Source organism: Aspergillus saccharolyticus (assembly GCF_003184585.1).
Source record: "Aspergillus saccharolyticus JOP 1030-1 unplaced genomic scaffold BP01scaffold_16, whole genome shotgun sequence".
In the NCBI taxonomy this organism is placed as follows: Eukaryota; Fungi; Ascomycota; class Eurotiomycetes; order Eurotiales; family Aspergillaceae; genus Aspergillus; species Aspergillus saccharolyticus.
In genome coordinates, this window is record NW_020290626.1 from 1 (window position 1) to 12744 (window position 12744).

Genomic DNA, 12744 nt, shown 5'->3' on the forward strand with positions numbered 1-12744 from the left:
CACATCTACGTTTCTTTTCTTTCCTCAACTCATCCCCGTTGGACGAGAGGAAAGGGAGTGTCGCGTTTTGTGCTTCAGAAGAAAACAACTCGAGCGCTAGGTGTCCTGTGGTGAGGACTGTAGCTACACATACACATTCGCACATATCTACCATGGCGCGCATCTCCGCTCGTCAGGGTGCGGCCAAGCCCTTCACGGCTTGGACCACCATCTTCTACCTTCTTCTCGTTTTCATTGCCCCTCTGGCTTTCTTCGGTACCGCACACGCTCAGGATGACTCGTCAGTACAAGACAACTACGGCACTGTCATTGGTATCGATCTGGGAACCACCTACTCGTGAGTTGACCTTGTATCGCTGACTGGGGAGACACAACATGGGACTAACTCATGGTCAACAGCTGTGTTGGTGTGATGCAGAACGGCAAGGTTGAAATCCTCGTCAACGACCAAGGAAACCGTATCACTCCCTCCTACGTCGCTTTCACCGATGAGGAACGTCTCGTCGGTGACGCCGCTAAGAACCAATACGCCGCCAACCCCCGCCGTACCATCTTCGATATCAAGTGAGTTGTCCTGGTTGTGTGTTTGGTTGAGATTTTTTTCTTTTCTAACATGCTCTAGGCGCCTGATTGGTCGCAAGTTCGATGACGCCGATGTTCAGAAGGACGCCAAGAACTTCCCCTACAAGGTCGTCAACAAGGATGGCAAGCCCGTCGTCAAGGTCGAGGTCAACCAGACCCCCAAGACCCTGACCCCCGAGGAGGTTTCCGCCATGGTTCTGGGCAAGATGAAGGAGATTGCCGAGGGCTACCTTGGAAAGAAGGTCACCCACGCCGTTGTCACCGTTCCCGCCTATTTCAACGACGCCCAGAGACAGGCTACCAAGGATGCCGGTACCATTGCCGGTCTCAACGTCCTCCGTGTTGTCAACGAGCCCACCGCCGCCGCCATCGCCTACGGTCTGGACAAGACCGACGGGGAGCGCCAGGTCATCGTCTACGATCTCGGTGGTGGTACCTTCGATGTCTCTCTCCTGTCGATCGATGACGGTGTTTTCGAGGTCTTGGCTACCGCCGGTGACACCCACCTTGGTGGTGAGGATTTCGACCACCGTGTCATGGACTACTTCGTCAAGCAGTACAACAAGAAGAACAACGTCGACGTCACCAAGGACCTCAAGGCCATGGGTAAGCTCAAGCGTGAGGTCGAGAAGGCCAAGCGTACTCTGTCTTCCCAGATGTCCACCCGCATTGAGATCGAGGCCTTCCACAACGGCGAGGATTTCTCCGAGACCCTGACCCGTGCCAAGTTCGAGGAGCTGAACATGGATCTCTTCAAGAAGACCCTGAAGCCTGTTGAGCAGGTTCTCAAGGACGCTAAGGTCAAGAAGTCCGAGGTCGACGATATCGTTCTTGTTGGTGGAAGTACCCGTATCCCCAAGGTCCAGGCTCTCCTGGAGGAGTTCTTCGGTGGCAAGAAGGCCAGCAAGGGTATCAACCCTGACGAGGCTGTTGCTTTCGGTGCTGCCGTCCAGGGTGGTGTTCTGTCCGGCGAGGAGGGTACTGCTGGAGTCGTTCTGATGGATGTCAACCCCTTGACTCTCGGTATCGAGACCACTGGTGGAGTCATGACCAAGTTGATCCCCAGAAACACCGTCATCCCCACGCGCAAGTCCCAGATCTTCTCTACTGCCGCTGATAACCAGCCTACCGTTCTCATCCAAGTTTGTAAGTTGCTTCGGGTCCATTTTGTGATTTCACTGGATACTAATTGGGTGTAGACGAGGGTGAGCGTTCCTTGACCAAGGACAACAACCTGCTCGGCAAGTTCGAGCTTACCAGCATTCCTCCCGCCCCCCGTGGTGTTCCTCAGATTGAGGTCTCTTTTGACCTTGATGCCAATGGTATCCTGAAGGTGAGCGCCAGCGACAAGGGCACCGGCAAGGCTGAGTCCATCACCATCACCAACGACAAGGGCCGTCTGTCCCAGGAGGAGATCGAGCGCATGGTGGCCGAGGCCGAGCAGTTCGCCGATGAGGACAAGGCCATCAAGGCCAAGATTGAGGCCCGCAACGGACTGGAGAACTACGCCTTCAGCCTCAAGAACCAGGTCAACGACGAGAATGGCCTGGGTGGCCAGATCGATGAGGATGACAAGCAGACCATTCTGGATGCTGTCAAGGAGGTGACCGACTGGCTGGAGGACAACGCTGCCACTGCTACCGAGGAGGACTTTGAGGAGCAGAAGGAGCAGCTGTCCAACGTGGCCTACCCCATCACCAGCAAGCTGTACGGCTCTGCCCCGGCTGATGAGGATGAAGAGTATGGCCATGACGAATTGTAAAATACGTTATTCTTAGAGGGATTTCCAGGAGTTTGCATTGCTTGATTGATCCGAAGACCAACATTTTGGTTTGATAGTTTAAATATGATACCTATCCTAGATAACTCTGAGTTGGACTCCGTTTTCGTAGATACAGCGACGTATATTGATTTTAGTTCAGTTAGTGCAGATAGCCGCAATGCTTGGACCAACTAGGCTAGTGGAACAGTGGGAAGCAGGAAGGGAAAGGCTGAAGCTGTCAAGGTCCACTTGGGGGTTGGCCCGTCAATCTATCCATTACGATGAGTCTGAAGAGATTGCAGTGGACAACCCATTGCGCGTCCTGTCCCTCACTTACCAATAAGGGAGTCTGGATCTCTCTCCGCCTGCCGAACCAGGCAAGATCCATCACCGCCTCGGGGAAGATCAGACAAATCCAGCCCACTTCAATCTACGGGGCTGGAGTCCAGTCCCTGTTCTATCCAGTCCCTTCCTGTGCCGTCTCTCGTCTTTAATCTCGCCTCTCCCCGCTCCTTGCCATGTTTCAACTCCTGCCTGACCGTCGCGGTCTTTCTTACGGCTGACTTTTGTCATTCTTTCTCCTCTTAACGATCTAGAGGGGCTGCTGTGTTTCCTTCGTTCGGGGACACTACGCTCTTTACTCCCCTCCCTGTATATACCGTCATTATCGCCCCCTTCCTATATACCACGTTTCGTCTATGATCGACTGCACTTGTGAAACTTCCTGCAAAAATGCTCCGCTCACTCCCCTTTGCCTGCAGCGTACTGCAGCTCCTCCTCCTCGCAACCCCCATCGCAGCCGACAACTTCCCCTACGTCGGCTACCGCACCGCCCCGTTTCTGCCCCCACAGCTCAAAGTCACCAAGACAGGGCCGACGGACCCGGGGTACATCTTCGTCGGCCCACGGGGCAACCAAGGGATGGGCACGGCCGCGCTCATCTACGATGAAGACGGCCAACTCGTCTACGAGGGGCCTCAGGAAGTGACGGCCAACTTCCGGACGCAGCGGCTGTTCAACGAGGAGGTGATCACCTTCTGGGCGGGCGACATGACGGACCTGGGATTCGGGTACGGGACGGTGCACATCCTGGACAACACGTACCGGGAGATTTACACGGTGACGCTAGGGGGCGGGGACTTGAACTTTGTGTCGCCATTCGCCGACGCGCCGGCCTCCTACATCGATCTGCACGAGAGCCACGTCACCGAGCGCAACACGCTGCTGGTGACGGCGTACAACGTGACGCAGCACGACTTGACGGTCATCGGCGGCGCGCCGGACGACTACATGCTCGACGGGATGTTTTTCGAGATCGACATCGCGACGAACGAGATCGTGTACGCGTGGAGCGCTGTGGAGCATCTGGCGGAGATTCCCCTGGAGGGGTCCAAGCAGGGGCTCGGTCCCGAGTATGGGACTAAGGAGAAGCCCTGGGATGCGTATCATATCAATTCCGTGGAGTTGATGGAGGATGGGTATATTATCTCGTTGAGACATTATTGGTCCGGCTTCTATGTGCATAATAATGGGACGGTGATGTGGAGGCTTAGTGTAAGTTCCTCTTTTCCTTCTTTTTTTTTTTTTTTACTCTGGATGTGTATCTCACATCAAGTAGGGTGAGAAGAATACCGGCGACTTTGAGATCGATGATCAGGCGGTCTTTTCGTGGCAGCATGATATCCGCGTCTACAACCAGACGCAGGAGGGTCTCGTGTTGAGTCTGTTCAACAACGCCAACACGCCCACGGAGACGGTGGCGGCGACCACCGGGTTGAGTTTCTATGTCGATCTGGCCAACCACAAGGTGTCGACCTTGCGCGCGCTGTCCGACTCCAGCGACGTCATCCACAGCGTCAGCCAGGGCAGCTACCAGCTGCTCAGCCCGCAGTCCGGGCATGTGGTGCTGGGGTACGGGTCGATCGCGCGGGTCAAGGAGTACGATGCGTCCGGCAAGGCGGTGATGACGGCGCAATTTGGCGAGGATAACGCGGTGGCCTCGTACCGCGGGTTCAAGTGTCAGTGGAAGGCGACGCCGTTCTGGCCGCCGGCGGTGGTGGCGATCCGGACGACGGACGAGGAGGCGCAGGTGTCGATGAGCTGGAACGGGGCCACAGAGTATGACAACTGGGCGATCTATGCGGTAGAGGGGGAGAAGCTGGTCAAGAGTGTGAAGCGGGAGGGGTTCGAGACGACGGTGGAGTTGAGTGGGTTGAGGGAGGGGTATGTGCAGGTGGTTGCGCGGCAGGGGAATATCCCACTGGGGATGTCTGAGGTGATATATGTATAGCTGTAGTTGATTGTATAGTGTATAGTATAGTTATAGTTGTAATAGCATGCTAGAGCTAGACTCGCTGTTTTGACCAGTTTCTGTTCTATCTGGAATATGTGTAAGTAGTACTAGTAGATAGTTCGCGGGTTGTATGTATACCCAGCTGTGTAGTACATAGTCATAGTAGTACAGACGTGATGGGAGTACACATGGTAGTTACAGACGAGGTAGGGATGTGGACAGCTAAAGTTACTCAACCACCTCACTGTAGAACGTATACCTCAACCAGTAAAGAGATACTATTGTACTGCACTCATCATGATGGCTATCGCACCGACAGACATATATAACCGCCTGAACTGCCAGAGCCAGTTCATACTCTATTACTAGTAGTATCTACCACCTCCTCCACTCCATCCACGAGTTACTACTACTATCTTGTAGGAAATATGCACATCCCCAAGACCCTCCTCTCAACACTCTCCCTCTACACAATCCACACAACAGCAACCCCGAGCAACCCCCCAGCGGTAACCACACCCCCAAAATCCAACGCAACAATCACCAACAACTGCCCCTTCCCCATCTACCTAACCGTCGTCTCCTCCTCCGCCACCTCCCCGCCCCCCGAAATCACCCTAGGGAGGAACAGCACCTACACCGAGCCCTACCGCCACGACGCCCCCACCGGCGGCATCAGCCTGAAACTCACCACCGTCGCGCACGGGCTGTACACCGGCGCCCCGCAGACGATCTTCGCGTACACTTACGTGGAATCGACGAATCAGGTGTGGTTCGATCTTTCGGATGTGTTCGGGGATCCGTTTAGGGGGTTTCGGGTGAGGTTGAGGCCTGTGGCTTCTGGTGGTGGTGGTGGTGCGGAGATTGTCTGGGAGGATGGGGTGCCGCCGCGGTCGGGGGGGAGTCAGGTTCGGGTTGTGGCGGGGGATGTGGGGGTGGGGTTGGGGGTTTGTGTTTAGGTAGTTTTGGCGATTTGTTTTGAAAGGAGGGGAAGGGAGATTGTTTAGTAGGTTGTTGATTAAATGTATCTAAGTATTAGTGGTTGAAGGGGGGTGGAGTTCACTGGTCTGATAGGAATGTATGGCGGAGAGCAAGGATGATTGTGTTGGATAGTTACGGTAGTAGTTTCGTCACGTCAAAGACAAACTCATTGTCTCAGTTGACGATTCGGTGTACTTGGTTCATCAGAGAAAAAGCTTAAGCACATCTTTCTTCGTATGATCCGTTATCCCGTTGCGGGGATTCGTACTATCGGCGAACAACTTCACCGTGGAATTACTGCGTCGATCAAGAATACTCACAGGCTAAGCAGTCGTCATTGACCAAACTGTAGGCTGGAACCCGGATCATCTGCTCGGAGAAATACTGCATGCATCAAAGAGGGGTAATCCTGCATGGGTCTATCCGAAACACCACCCATGCCATGCATCATTCTGCTTAGTGGGAGGAGAAGGCGACCAGCAGAAAAGGCCTGAGTCCCGGAGATTTCACCTGCACAGATGTCCAATCGGAGAAATCCACAGGCAGAGGTTGGCTTCCAGTCTAGCACAGAGCTCAACGCCTACTTATACCCCAACATCACGAGCTGTCAACAAACACAAGCTACTACTGCTAATTGCAACTACCTACAATGACGCTCGACATCCCCCAAACCCAGACAGTAGCTCTGGTCAATGAACTCGGAGGGAGGGTCGAGTTCCGTGAGGACTACCCCGTCCCTACCCCGGGCCACAATGAAGTCCTGGCCAAAGTGCTCTACACGGGTGTTTGCCAAAGTGGTTCGTGACCTATATCAAACGGCATGGGGCACCGCTCCTGTGATGACAACCTGACAAGCACCGCAGACCTACATACCAAGAGTGGCACTGCCGCCTCGTCCGAGGGCACCCCCATCACAAACATCAAATTCCCCCACGTGGGAGGCCATGAGGGCGTCGGACGCATTGTGGCCCTCGGCCCTGGGTGCGGCTCAGATCTGAGGGTCGGGGGACTGGTGGGTATACGATTTTCGAGCCGGATCTGCCGAAGATGCGAGTTTTGTCTGGCGGGAACCGAGCAGTACTGCATCAAGAGCACCAATCATCTTCATCACGAGGATGGAAGTTTCCAGCAGTACATCGCCTTGGATGCAGACTACTTGACTATCCTGCCCGATGACATCGACCCTAAAGTCATTGGGCCGGTCCTGTGCGCGGGTGTGACTGCTTACAAGGTACATCATCCTCCCGGCCCAAGACGTCGCTAACCATGTGCAGGCAGTCCTCAATACCAATATTCGGCCGGGCAATTGGCTAGTTGTAGTCGGTGCCGGTGGCGGACTGGGCCATTTGGCAGGTAAGTCACATCGAAAGCACTGCGACGAGAGCTAATAGGCCAGTCCAATATGCCAAGGCACAAGGAGCGCTAGTGATCGGTGTTGATGCCGGTGACAAGCGAGATTTCGTCCTCAGCCTGGGAGCCGTCGAGTTCATAGATTTCACCACGATGGATCCTGTCCAAGGGGTCCACGAGCTTACTGGCCTGGGCGCACACGCTGCGGTTGTCACCGCTGGTAGCGCCAAAGCGTTTGCAAATGCATGCGAGATGTTACGCGTGGGAGGGATTTTGAGCTGCGTAGGGATTCCCCCCGGACGTCCAACCCTGCAGACACCAATCGCTACGATTGTGATCAAAGGGCTTCGAATCATCGGAAATCTGGTTGGCTCGCTGAAAGAGTGTATGGAGGCAGTGGAGCTCGTTCGCCGTGGGGTGGTCAAGCCAGAAATCAAAGTCCGGCCGTTCAAGGATCTGCCTCAAGTATATGAGGAGATGGAGAAGGGAGATATTGCGGGAAGAATCGTGCTTCAGATTTCAGAATGATGCGCCATCTCGGGGCTGCCCTTTTCTAAGCCAGTCTCGTAGAGAAACTCAGTTAGATGAAACCAACCGGTGATTAACCCAGGCTGATTGTTCAGCACATGACTCTTCTGTGTGGCAGCTAGTCTGCTCTGTAAGTTTTCTATTGCTGTGATTGAGGTCAATCAACCGCACAGGGGCTTGAACTAGAGCTTCAGCAGTCTTTGCGCGGAGCAAGGACTTTAATATAGAGTCTTGCTCTAGGAAAGGCAGTAATTTCTGGTATAAAGCATGCAGAAAGTCTTGAGGCCTCCACTGCAAAGCTGCATGCCCAGAGCCTGGCATGGTGAATAGAATAGTATCTGCTAGCGAGTTGGCAACCTCGAAGCACTTCAACAGCTGCACAGGCTCAGCTTGATCTCCATTATGCACGAAACAGACTTACCTGATCACGTCCCAGCGGGAGCAAGTCCGACTCGGAAAACCCCTGCAGGGAGCATAGCAGAGCACGGCCAACAACGGCGGGAAAGCGGAATGTCATGAGGTCGACACAGGAGGTTGAGGAGAGCAGACGCTGAGACAGTGCTTTCTGCCAAATAATCGTGCGCATCCATTCTTTCGTGATGCAGTAGTCTGCCACACGCGTTGTCGGTCCATTCTGTTGACTGAGAGATAGTCCTGACAGTGCCGCCTCCGTCGCTGCCAGACTCCCCGCAAAAGTTACAGTGGTTGCATCTCTATGCCGCGTGGAGATCATGTCAAAAGTTGCAAAGAGTTGACCTAGCTCAAGTAAGCCCTGCACTTCTGGACTGCAACTATGAAAGTCTGGCTTTACGATCGGACATGTATAGGACGGTTGGAGGCCCAGATGCATAGCATACCCCCTGCCGATGTCAATAAAAGCACCTGCTTGAGCCAAGCGACGTACCTTTCTGAGATCCAGAGCAGGAGAAACAAAACCTCCTTGTTGGCGATGACTTCATCGAAGGTCATGACCTGCTCAGTCACGCTTACGGCATTCAAACCAAGGCGCTCGGCCCCGGAGATGGCTTGCTGTATGAAGCCCATGGCCGATTTGCGTCGGTTCCTCTTGGCGTGATATACATGTAGAAAGAACGAGACGAGGATACTTCGCAGATCGAGACGCTCGCGTGATGGGTTTGCGTCCCGCAGCTTCATGCATTCTGCTGCCATGGTCGTGCAATCCATGGCTACATCGCCGAAGAGCAGGGGGGGCAGTTGCAATTGAGCCATGGTAGCTGCCGAGAGAGCCATGGCTAGACGGAGGATGTCCACGTCCGGGATGGACTCGAGCTTTTGTAGGAGAGCAGGGGCATTGATGATCGGCCAGACGCTATATGATGATTGCTGGTATAAGTGGACGATATGTGACAGGACTGCCAAGGGAATTGAAGTGTGGTTTTCGTAGAAAGCCGTGTCTACAGCTGCCGAGGGAGCTGCAGTATGGTTTCTGTGAACGGGACCGTCTCGAGCTGCCAATTGTCCCGTAGCACAATCTACCCACGCAACAGAATCTAAACCCATCGACAACACAGAATTGCAGCTCTCCGCAGCATCCTGATCAGAGCTTATCAGTCCTGTTCCTACAAGAACAACCACAGATCTTGCCCGCCCCTCCAACCGCCGCACCTTGGGCCCCCTTCGCCCCACGGGCTTGAGAAAGGTGCAATCCACGCGCCTAGAACTCTGACGACAGGCATCGCAGGGCCAAGTACCACTGCATTTGACTTTTCGCGCGATACATTCATCACAAGCTTTTTTGATCGGGCGCCGCATAGCGGATGGTTGTGAAGTTGTTAGTGAGAGCGGGGAGAGGAGAGGAGGGGAGGGGAGGAGGGGGAAGAGAGGGGAGAAGAAAGTGTGGAGAACAAATGATGCAAATGAAATGCGTACAGTAGTAAATACGGAGTACATCTTGCAACCTCATTGTTGTACACATCTCCACACAACTCATCTATCCGAACTACATCTTTTTCCACACTGTATTCCGTACTATACACAATACACACCATCACCTCCGACGTCATCGGGCCCTGAATGAACTTCACTTCCCGAGCTCCACTTTTACCCATCTCTAGGCTGGACCTTCCCCCTCAACGCCCCTCTGTGACTAACCACTGCTGTGTCTGTGTACTGTTATAAAAGCCCATCCCTCTCCAAGCACAGTCTAAAGCACCCACCACTACAACACCGCAACCCTCCACTCTCCACGCTCCAAGAAAAACAGCACCGCAAAAATGGAAGACAAGCCCCTCACCCCAGTCAGCACCGATGTACGTCCCCCACCCCCAAGCCAAGACCAATTCCTCCTCAAACTAACCACCCAAAACCACAACCACAGCCAATCGAACTAACCGCCCTCGAAACCTCCCCTTCCCTCATCTTCACCAGCTTCACGGCCACAACCGCCTTCCAGCTAGGCCTCGCCCTGCGCAACCGCATCCTCTCTCTGCCGCCCTCATCCCGCAAACCCGCCCTCATTTCCATCACGTTGACTACCGCGCCGCTCCCATTCACCACAGACTCCCAGCCGGTGCCGCCGCACGTCGTCTTCCAGTGCGCGACCGAGCCCGGCACGATCCCGGACAACGAGGTGTGGGTGCGCCGGAAGCGGAACACCGTGCTGCGGTGGGGGGTGAGCAGTTGGTTGATGCGCAACAAGCTGCTGTCGAGCCTGAGCGATCTGAAAAAGGACGGGGTGGAGGCGGCGTTTGTGCAGAAGTATGCGCTGCGGTCGAGTAATGGCGGGGCGGTGGCAGATGATTATGCGATTCATGGGGGCGGGTTCCCGGTCAGGGTGCGCGGGGTGGATGGCGTGGTGGGGGTTATTGTGGTGAGTGGGTTGAAGCAGGAGGATGATCATCAGGTCATTGTGGATGTGGTGAGGGAGTTTATCTTGCAGGGGGGGGAGGCGTCGGCTTAATTAGTCTTGGAAAAGGGAGAAGAGCGTCATAGTGTGTATTGTGTGTACTATATATGTATAGGAGTGAGAGAAAAAAGTTTGGATACTTGGATACTATGTATATATCAGACTAGTTGACTGTTTGCACGGTGGATGTCTACTTGGGAGTGATTGTCATGTTCTGGGATCATCATAGTGCCCTGGGCTGATCCTAACGAGCTGGCTTCATCCAAACGAACGGTACTGGCAACATATATCGAGTCTATGCATCAAATCTATTAATTAATCTATTCACATCGATCATTATATACGTCAGGATACCAAAAAAAGGAAACCTAAATATACAGTTACAGAAGAAATTAGGCCTTGCACATGCGGCCCGACTCCGACACAGTCCAGTAATCACTGTCCACACCCTTGAGAACATAGAACACGTGGTCAGGATCCCACTTGTTCTTGATCTCCGACAGCTTGTCGTAGTTCTCGCCGAAGAAGGTCTCCTTCCAGTTCAGCTGGTTGAAGTCCGCCTCATTCTGGTACGCACCAGCGCCGGGAGTGGCGGCCTCGAGCTGGGGCACTGCCTCGTGGGTCATCTGGTACTGCTCGGCGAGCATCTGCGACCACGGCGCAGTCTCGTTCCAAGCGGCACCAATCTGCATGGTCACAGCGGCCTTGCGCCACTCGGGGAAGATAGCGTTGGCGGTGTCGTTGGAGCTGGTCACGTTCAAGCCAACCCCGACAGCGATGATACCCTGGCTGGTGATGTTGCGAAGGGCAGAGACCAAGGGGGTCACGTCGGAGTCCAGAACGGAACGGGGGAGCAGGCGGCCCCCGTAGTTGTAGGTACCGACATCCAGGTTACCGTAGGGGAGAGGACCCATATACTTCTCGTAGTGGTCGTAGTACGAATCATACTGGGTGTACGAGACAGTATAGGGGATGCCCAGCTCGGTCAGGGCGGAGAGGAAGGGAGTGAGGATGGTCTTCGCCTCGGCAGAGGTCTTGTTGAAGGCGGTGAGAGGGTTGATCAAGAAGATGCTATCAGTCATCTCGTAAATAAGAGTGGTGCCAGCATCGACCATAGCGGGCAACAGCTCGTGGAAGCGAGCGACCCCCTGGAAGAACAAATCGGTGGTGACATTGCCACCGGCAACGAACTCGAGACCAGCACCGGAGATGGTCGCATCCGAGTAAGCCTTCACGGTAACGGACAACACAACAGCGTAGTTACCGGCACCGCCACCGCTGAGAGCCCAGTAGAGGTCGGTGTTTTTGGTGCGCGAGGCAGTGACGAGCTCGCCAGAAGCGGTAACAACCTCGAAGGACAGAGACTGATCGGCACCCAGACCGAACGAGGTGCTGAGGGCCGAGTGGCCACCACCCTGGAGGTACCCTCCGGCAAGACCAACGGTGGGACACTCACCCCCAACCACGACGTGGCCGTTAGCATGGACAGCCTCAAGGACCTGGAATCCCATCACACCACTACCGAGCTTGTAGGCAGGGCCGATGTAGGTGGAATCAGACCAGTCAACATACTCAATGTCGTTCAGATGATGGGTCCAGATGGCCAGAGAACCAGCACCGGTGGAACGACCAAGATAGCTAAGGCTGCTGTTAGCCGCGAATCGACATGTGGAATGCACAGAGAAAACTCACTCATGACCAGTGTTACGGATGACAAGACGGATGTTGTTGGTCTTGGCAAACTTGATAGCCGCAACAACCTCATCGCTGGTCGAGACATTGACCGCATAGTTGACATAGTTGCCAAGCAAGCAGGGCCGGGACACAGCGGTAAAAGGATCGCAACTCTGGTTCGCAAAGTACGTTTGCATCACCGAGGAGGAGGTGTCCATGCTGAAGCGTGCGCATTAGCCGTTAGTGCGGCAAGAGGTGAGTGGAAACAAGCTTACTGAGTCTGCGGGTAGTACCAGTTGCTCTGCAGCTCCTTGCACGCATCGGCATCGTAGTTGGGAGCATGGCAAGGAGTACCAACGGGGACAGTGGCAACCAAGCGACCGTTCACCGTGCTGTTCAAGGCATCCCAGCTCGCGGTCGAGGGCCAGCAGCTATCGCCGGGCAGGCAGTGGCAATCGCTGGCGTTGGTGGCGGTGACCGTCGAAGTGAGAGCAGCAGTGGCTGCGGCCAAAGCCCAGGAAGCTTTCATTGTGCAGACGAAGAATGGGAGACTGCTAGAGAATTGGCTGGGATGTAAGGTCAAAGTAAGTTCTGGGAATCGTCGTGTTTTATACTTGAAGTTCATAGAATAATATGGACAGACCAGATCGCGATCCATCGAACGACCGGAGCTATGGTAAGCAGACCATGTCGGGGATGTTGCCTGAG

The 12744-nt window shown here is 54.5% G+C and overlaps 7 protein-coding genes across 7 annotated transcripts; 5 read left to right on the forward strand and 2 right to left on the reverse strand.

Moving 5' to 3' along the window:
* bipA (Hsp70 family ATPase KAR2) lies at nt 1–2446 on the forward strand. Its single transcript, XM_025573423.1, has 4 exons — nt 1–337; nt 400–564; nt 623–1728; nt 1782–2446. The coding sequence occupies exons 1-4, from the start codon at nt 153–155 to the stop codon at nt 2342–2344; spliced, it is 2019 nt and encodes a 672-aa protein (XP_025430996.1). The 5' UTR covers nt 1–152; the 3' UTR covers nt 2345–2446.
* A 225-nt stretch (nt 2447–2671) lies between these two features.
* On the forward strand, nt 2672–4634 carry BP01DRAFT_340920 (arylsulfotransferase family protein; the record flags this gene model as incomplete). The annotated part of the gene is made up of 2 exons (XM_025573424.1): nt 2672–3898; nt 3963–4634. The coding sequence occupies exons 1-2, from the start codon at nt 3077–3079 to the stop codon at nt 4632–4634; spliced, it is 1494 nt and encodes a 497-aa protein (XP_025430997.1). The 5' UTR covers nt 2672–3076.
* A 412-nt stretch (nt 4635–5046) lies between these two features.
* On the forward strand, nt 5047–5596 carry BP01DRAFT_340923 (Bys1 family protein; the record flags this gene model as incomplete). The annotated part of the gene is made up of 1 exon (XM_025573425.1): nt 5047–5596. The coding sequence occupies exon 1, from the start codon at nt 5066–5068 to the stop codon at nt 5594–5596; it is 531 nt and encodes a 176-aa protein (XP_025430998.1). The 5' UTR covers nt 5047–5065.
* Nucleotides 5597–5971: 375 nt separating this feature from the next.
* On the forward strand, nt 5972–7579 carry BP01DRAFT_319503 (zinc-dependent alcohol dehydrogenase). The gene is made up of 4 exons (XM_025572672.1): nt 5972–6415; nt 6482–6849; nt 6893–6971; nt 7015–7579. The coding sequence occupies exons 1-4, from the start codon at nt 6268–6270 to the stop codon at nt 7494–7496; spliced, it is 1077 nt and encodes a 358-aa protein (XP_025430999.1). The 5' UTR covers nt 5972–6267; the 3' UTR covers nt 7497–7579.
* Nucleotides 7580–7896: 317 nt separating this feature from the next.
* On the reverse strand, nt 7897–9282 carry BP01DRAFT_391968 (putative C6 transcription factor; the record flags this gene model as incomplete). The annotated part of the gene is made up of 2 exons (XM_025578109.1): nt 8401–9282; nt 7897–8356 (listed from the first exon to the last, which is right to left on the reverse strand). Exons 1-2 carry the CDS (start codon nt 9267–9269, stop codon nt 7897–7899), a joined length of 1329 nt encoding a protein of 442 aa, XP_025431000.1. The 5' UTR covers nt 9270–9282.
* A 132-nt stretch (nt 9283–9414) lies between these two features.
* BP01DRAFT_391969 (DUF967 domain protein) lies at nt 9415–10656 on the forward strand. The gene is made up of 2 exons (XM_025578110.1): nt 9415–9766; nt 9835–10656. Exons 1-2 carry the CDS (start codon nt 9731–9733, stop codon nt 10414–10416), a joined length of 618 nt encoding a protein of 205 aa, XP_025431001.1. The 5' UTR covers nt 9415–9730; the 3' UTR covers nt 10417–10656.
* Nucleotides 10657–10754: 98 nt separating this feature from the next.
* On the reverse strand, nt 10755–12565 carry BP01DRAFT_297268 (putative isoamyl alcohol oxidase; the record flags this gene model as incomplete). The annotated part of the gene is made up of 3 exons (XM_025571874.1): nt 10755–12000; nt 12055–12255; nt 12312–12565. 3 exons carry the CDS (start codon nt 12563–12565, stop codon nt 10755–10757), a joined length of 1701 nt encoding a protein of 566 aa, XP_025431002.1.
* Between the last annotated feature and the right edge of the window lie 179 nt (nt 12566–12744).

Excerpts from the sequence above, each read along its gene's own strand:
- bipA (XM_025573423.1), top strand. The coding sequence starts at position 153 with ATGGCGCGCATCTCCGCTCGTCAGGGTGCGGCCAAGCCCTTCACGGCT. Across the intron at positions 338-399 it reads GATCTGGGAACCACCTACTC|CTGTGTTGGTGTGATGCAGA; the intron begins GTGAGTTGACCT and ends CATGGTCAACAG. Across the intron at positions 565-622 it reads CGTACCATCTTCGATATCAA|GCGCCTGATTGGTCGCAAGT; the intron begins GTGAGTTGTCCT and ends AACATGCTCTAG.
- BP01DRAFT_319503 (XM_025572672.1), top strand. The coding sequence starts at position 6,268 with ATGACGCTCGACATCCCCCAAACCCAGACAGTAGCTCTGGTCAATGAA. Across the intron at positions 6,850-6,892 it reads CGGGTGTGACTGCTTACAAG|GCAGTCCTCAATACCAATAT; the intron begins GTACATCATCCT and ends AACCATGTGCAG. Across the intron at positions 6,972-7,014 it reads CGGACTGGGCCATTTGGCAG|TCCAATATGCCAAGGCACAA; the intron begins GTAAGTCACATC and ends CTAATAGGCCAG.
- BP01DRAFT_391969 (XM_025578110.1), top strand. The coding sequence starts at position 9,731 with ATGGAAGACAAGCCCCTCACCCCAGTCAGCACCGAT. Across the intron at positions 9,767-9,834 it reads TCACCCCAGTCAGCACCGAT|CCAATCGAACTAACCGCCCT; the intron begins GTACGTCCCCCA and ends CCACAACCACAG.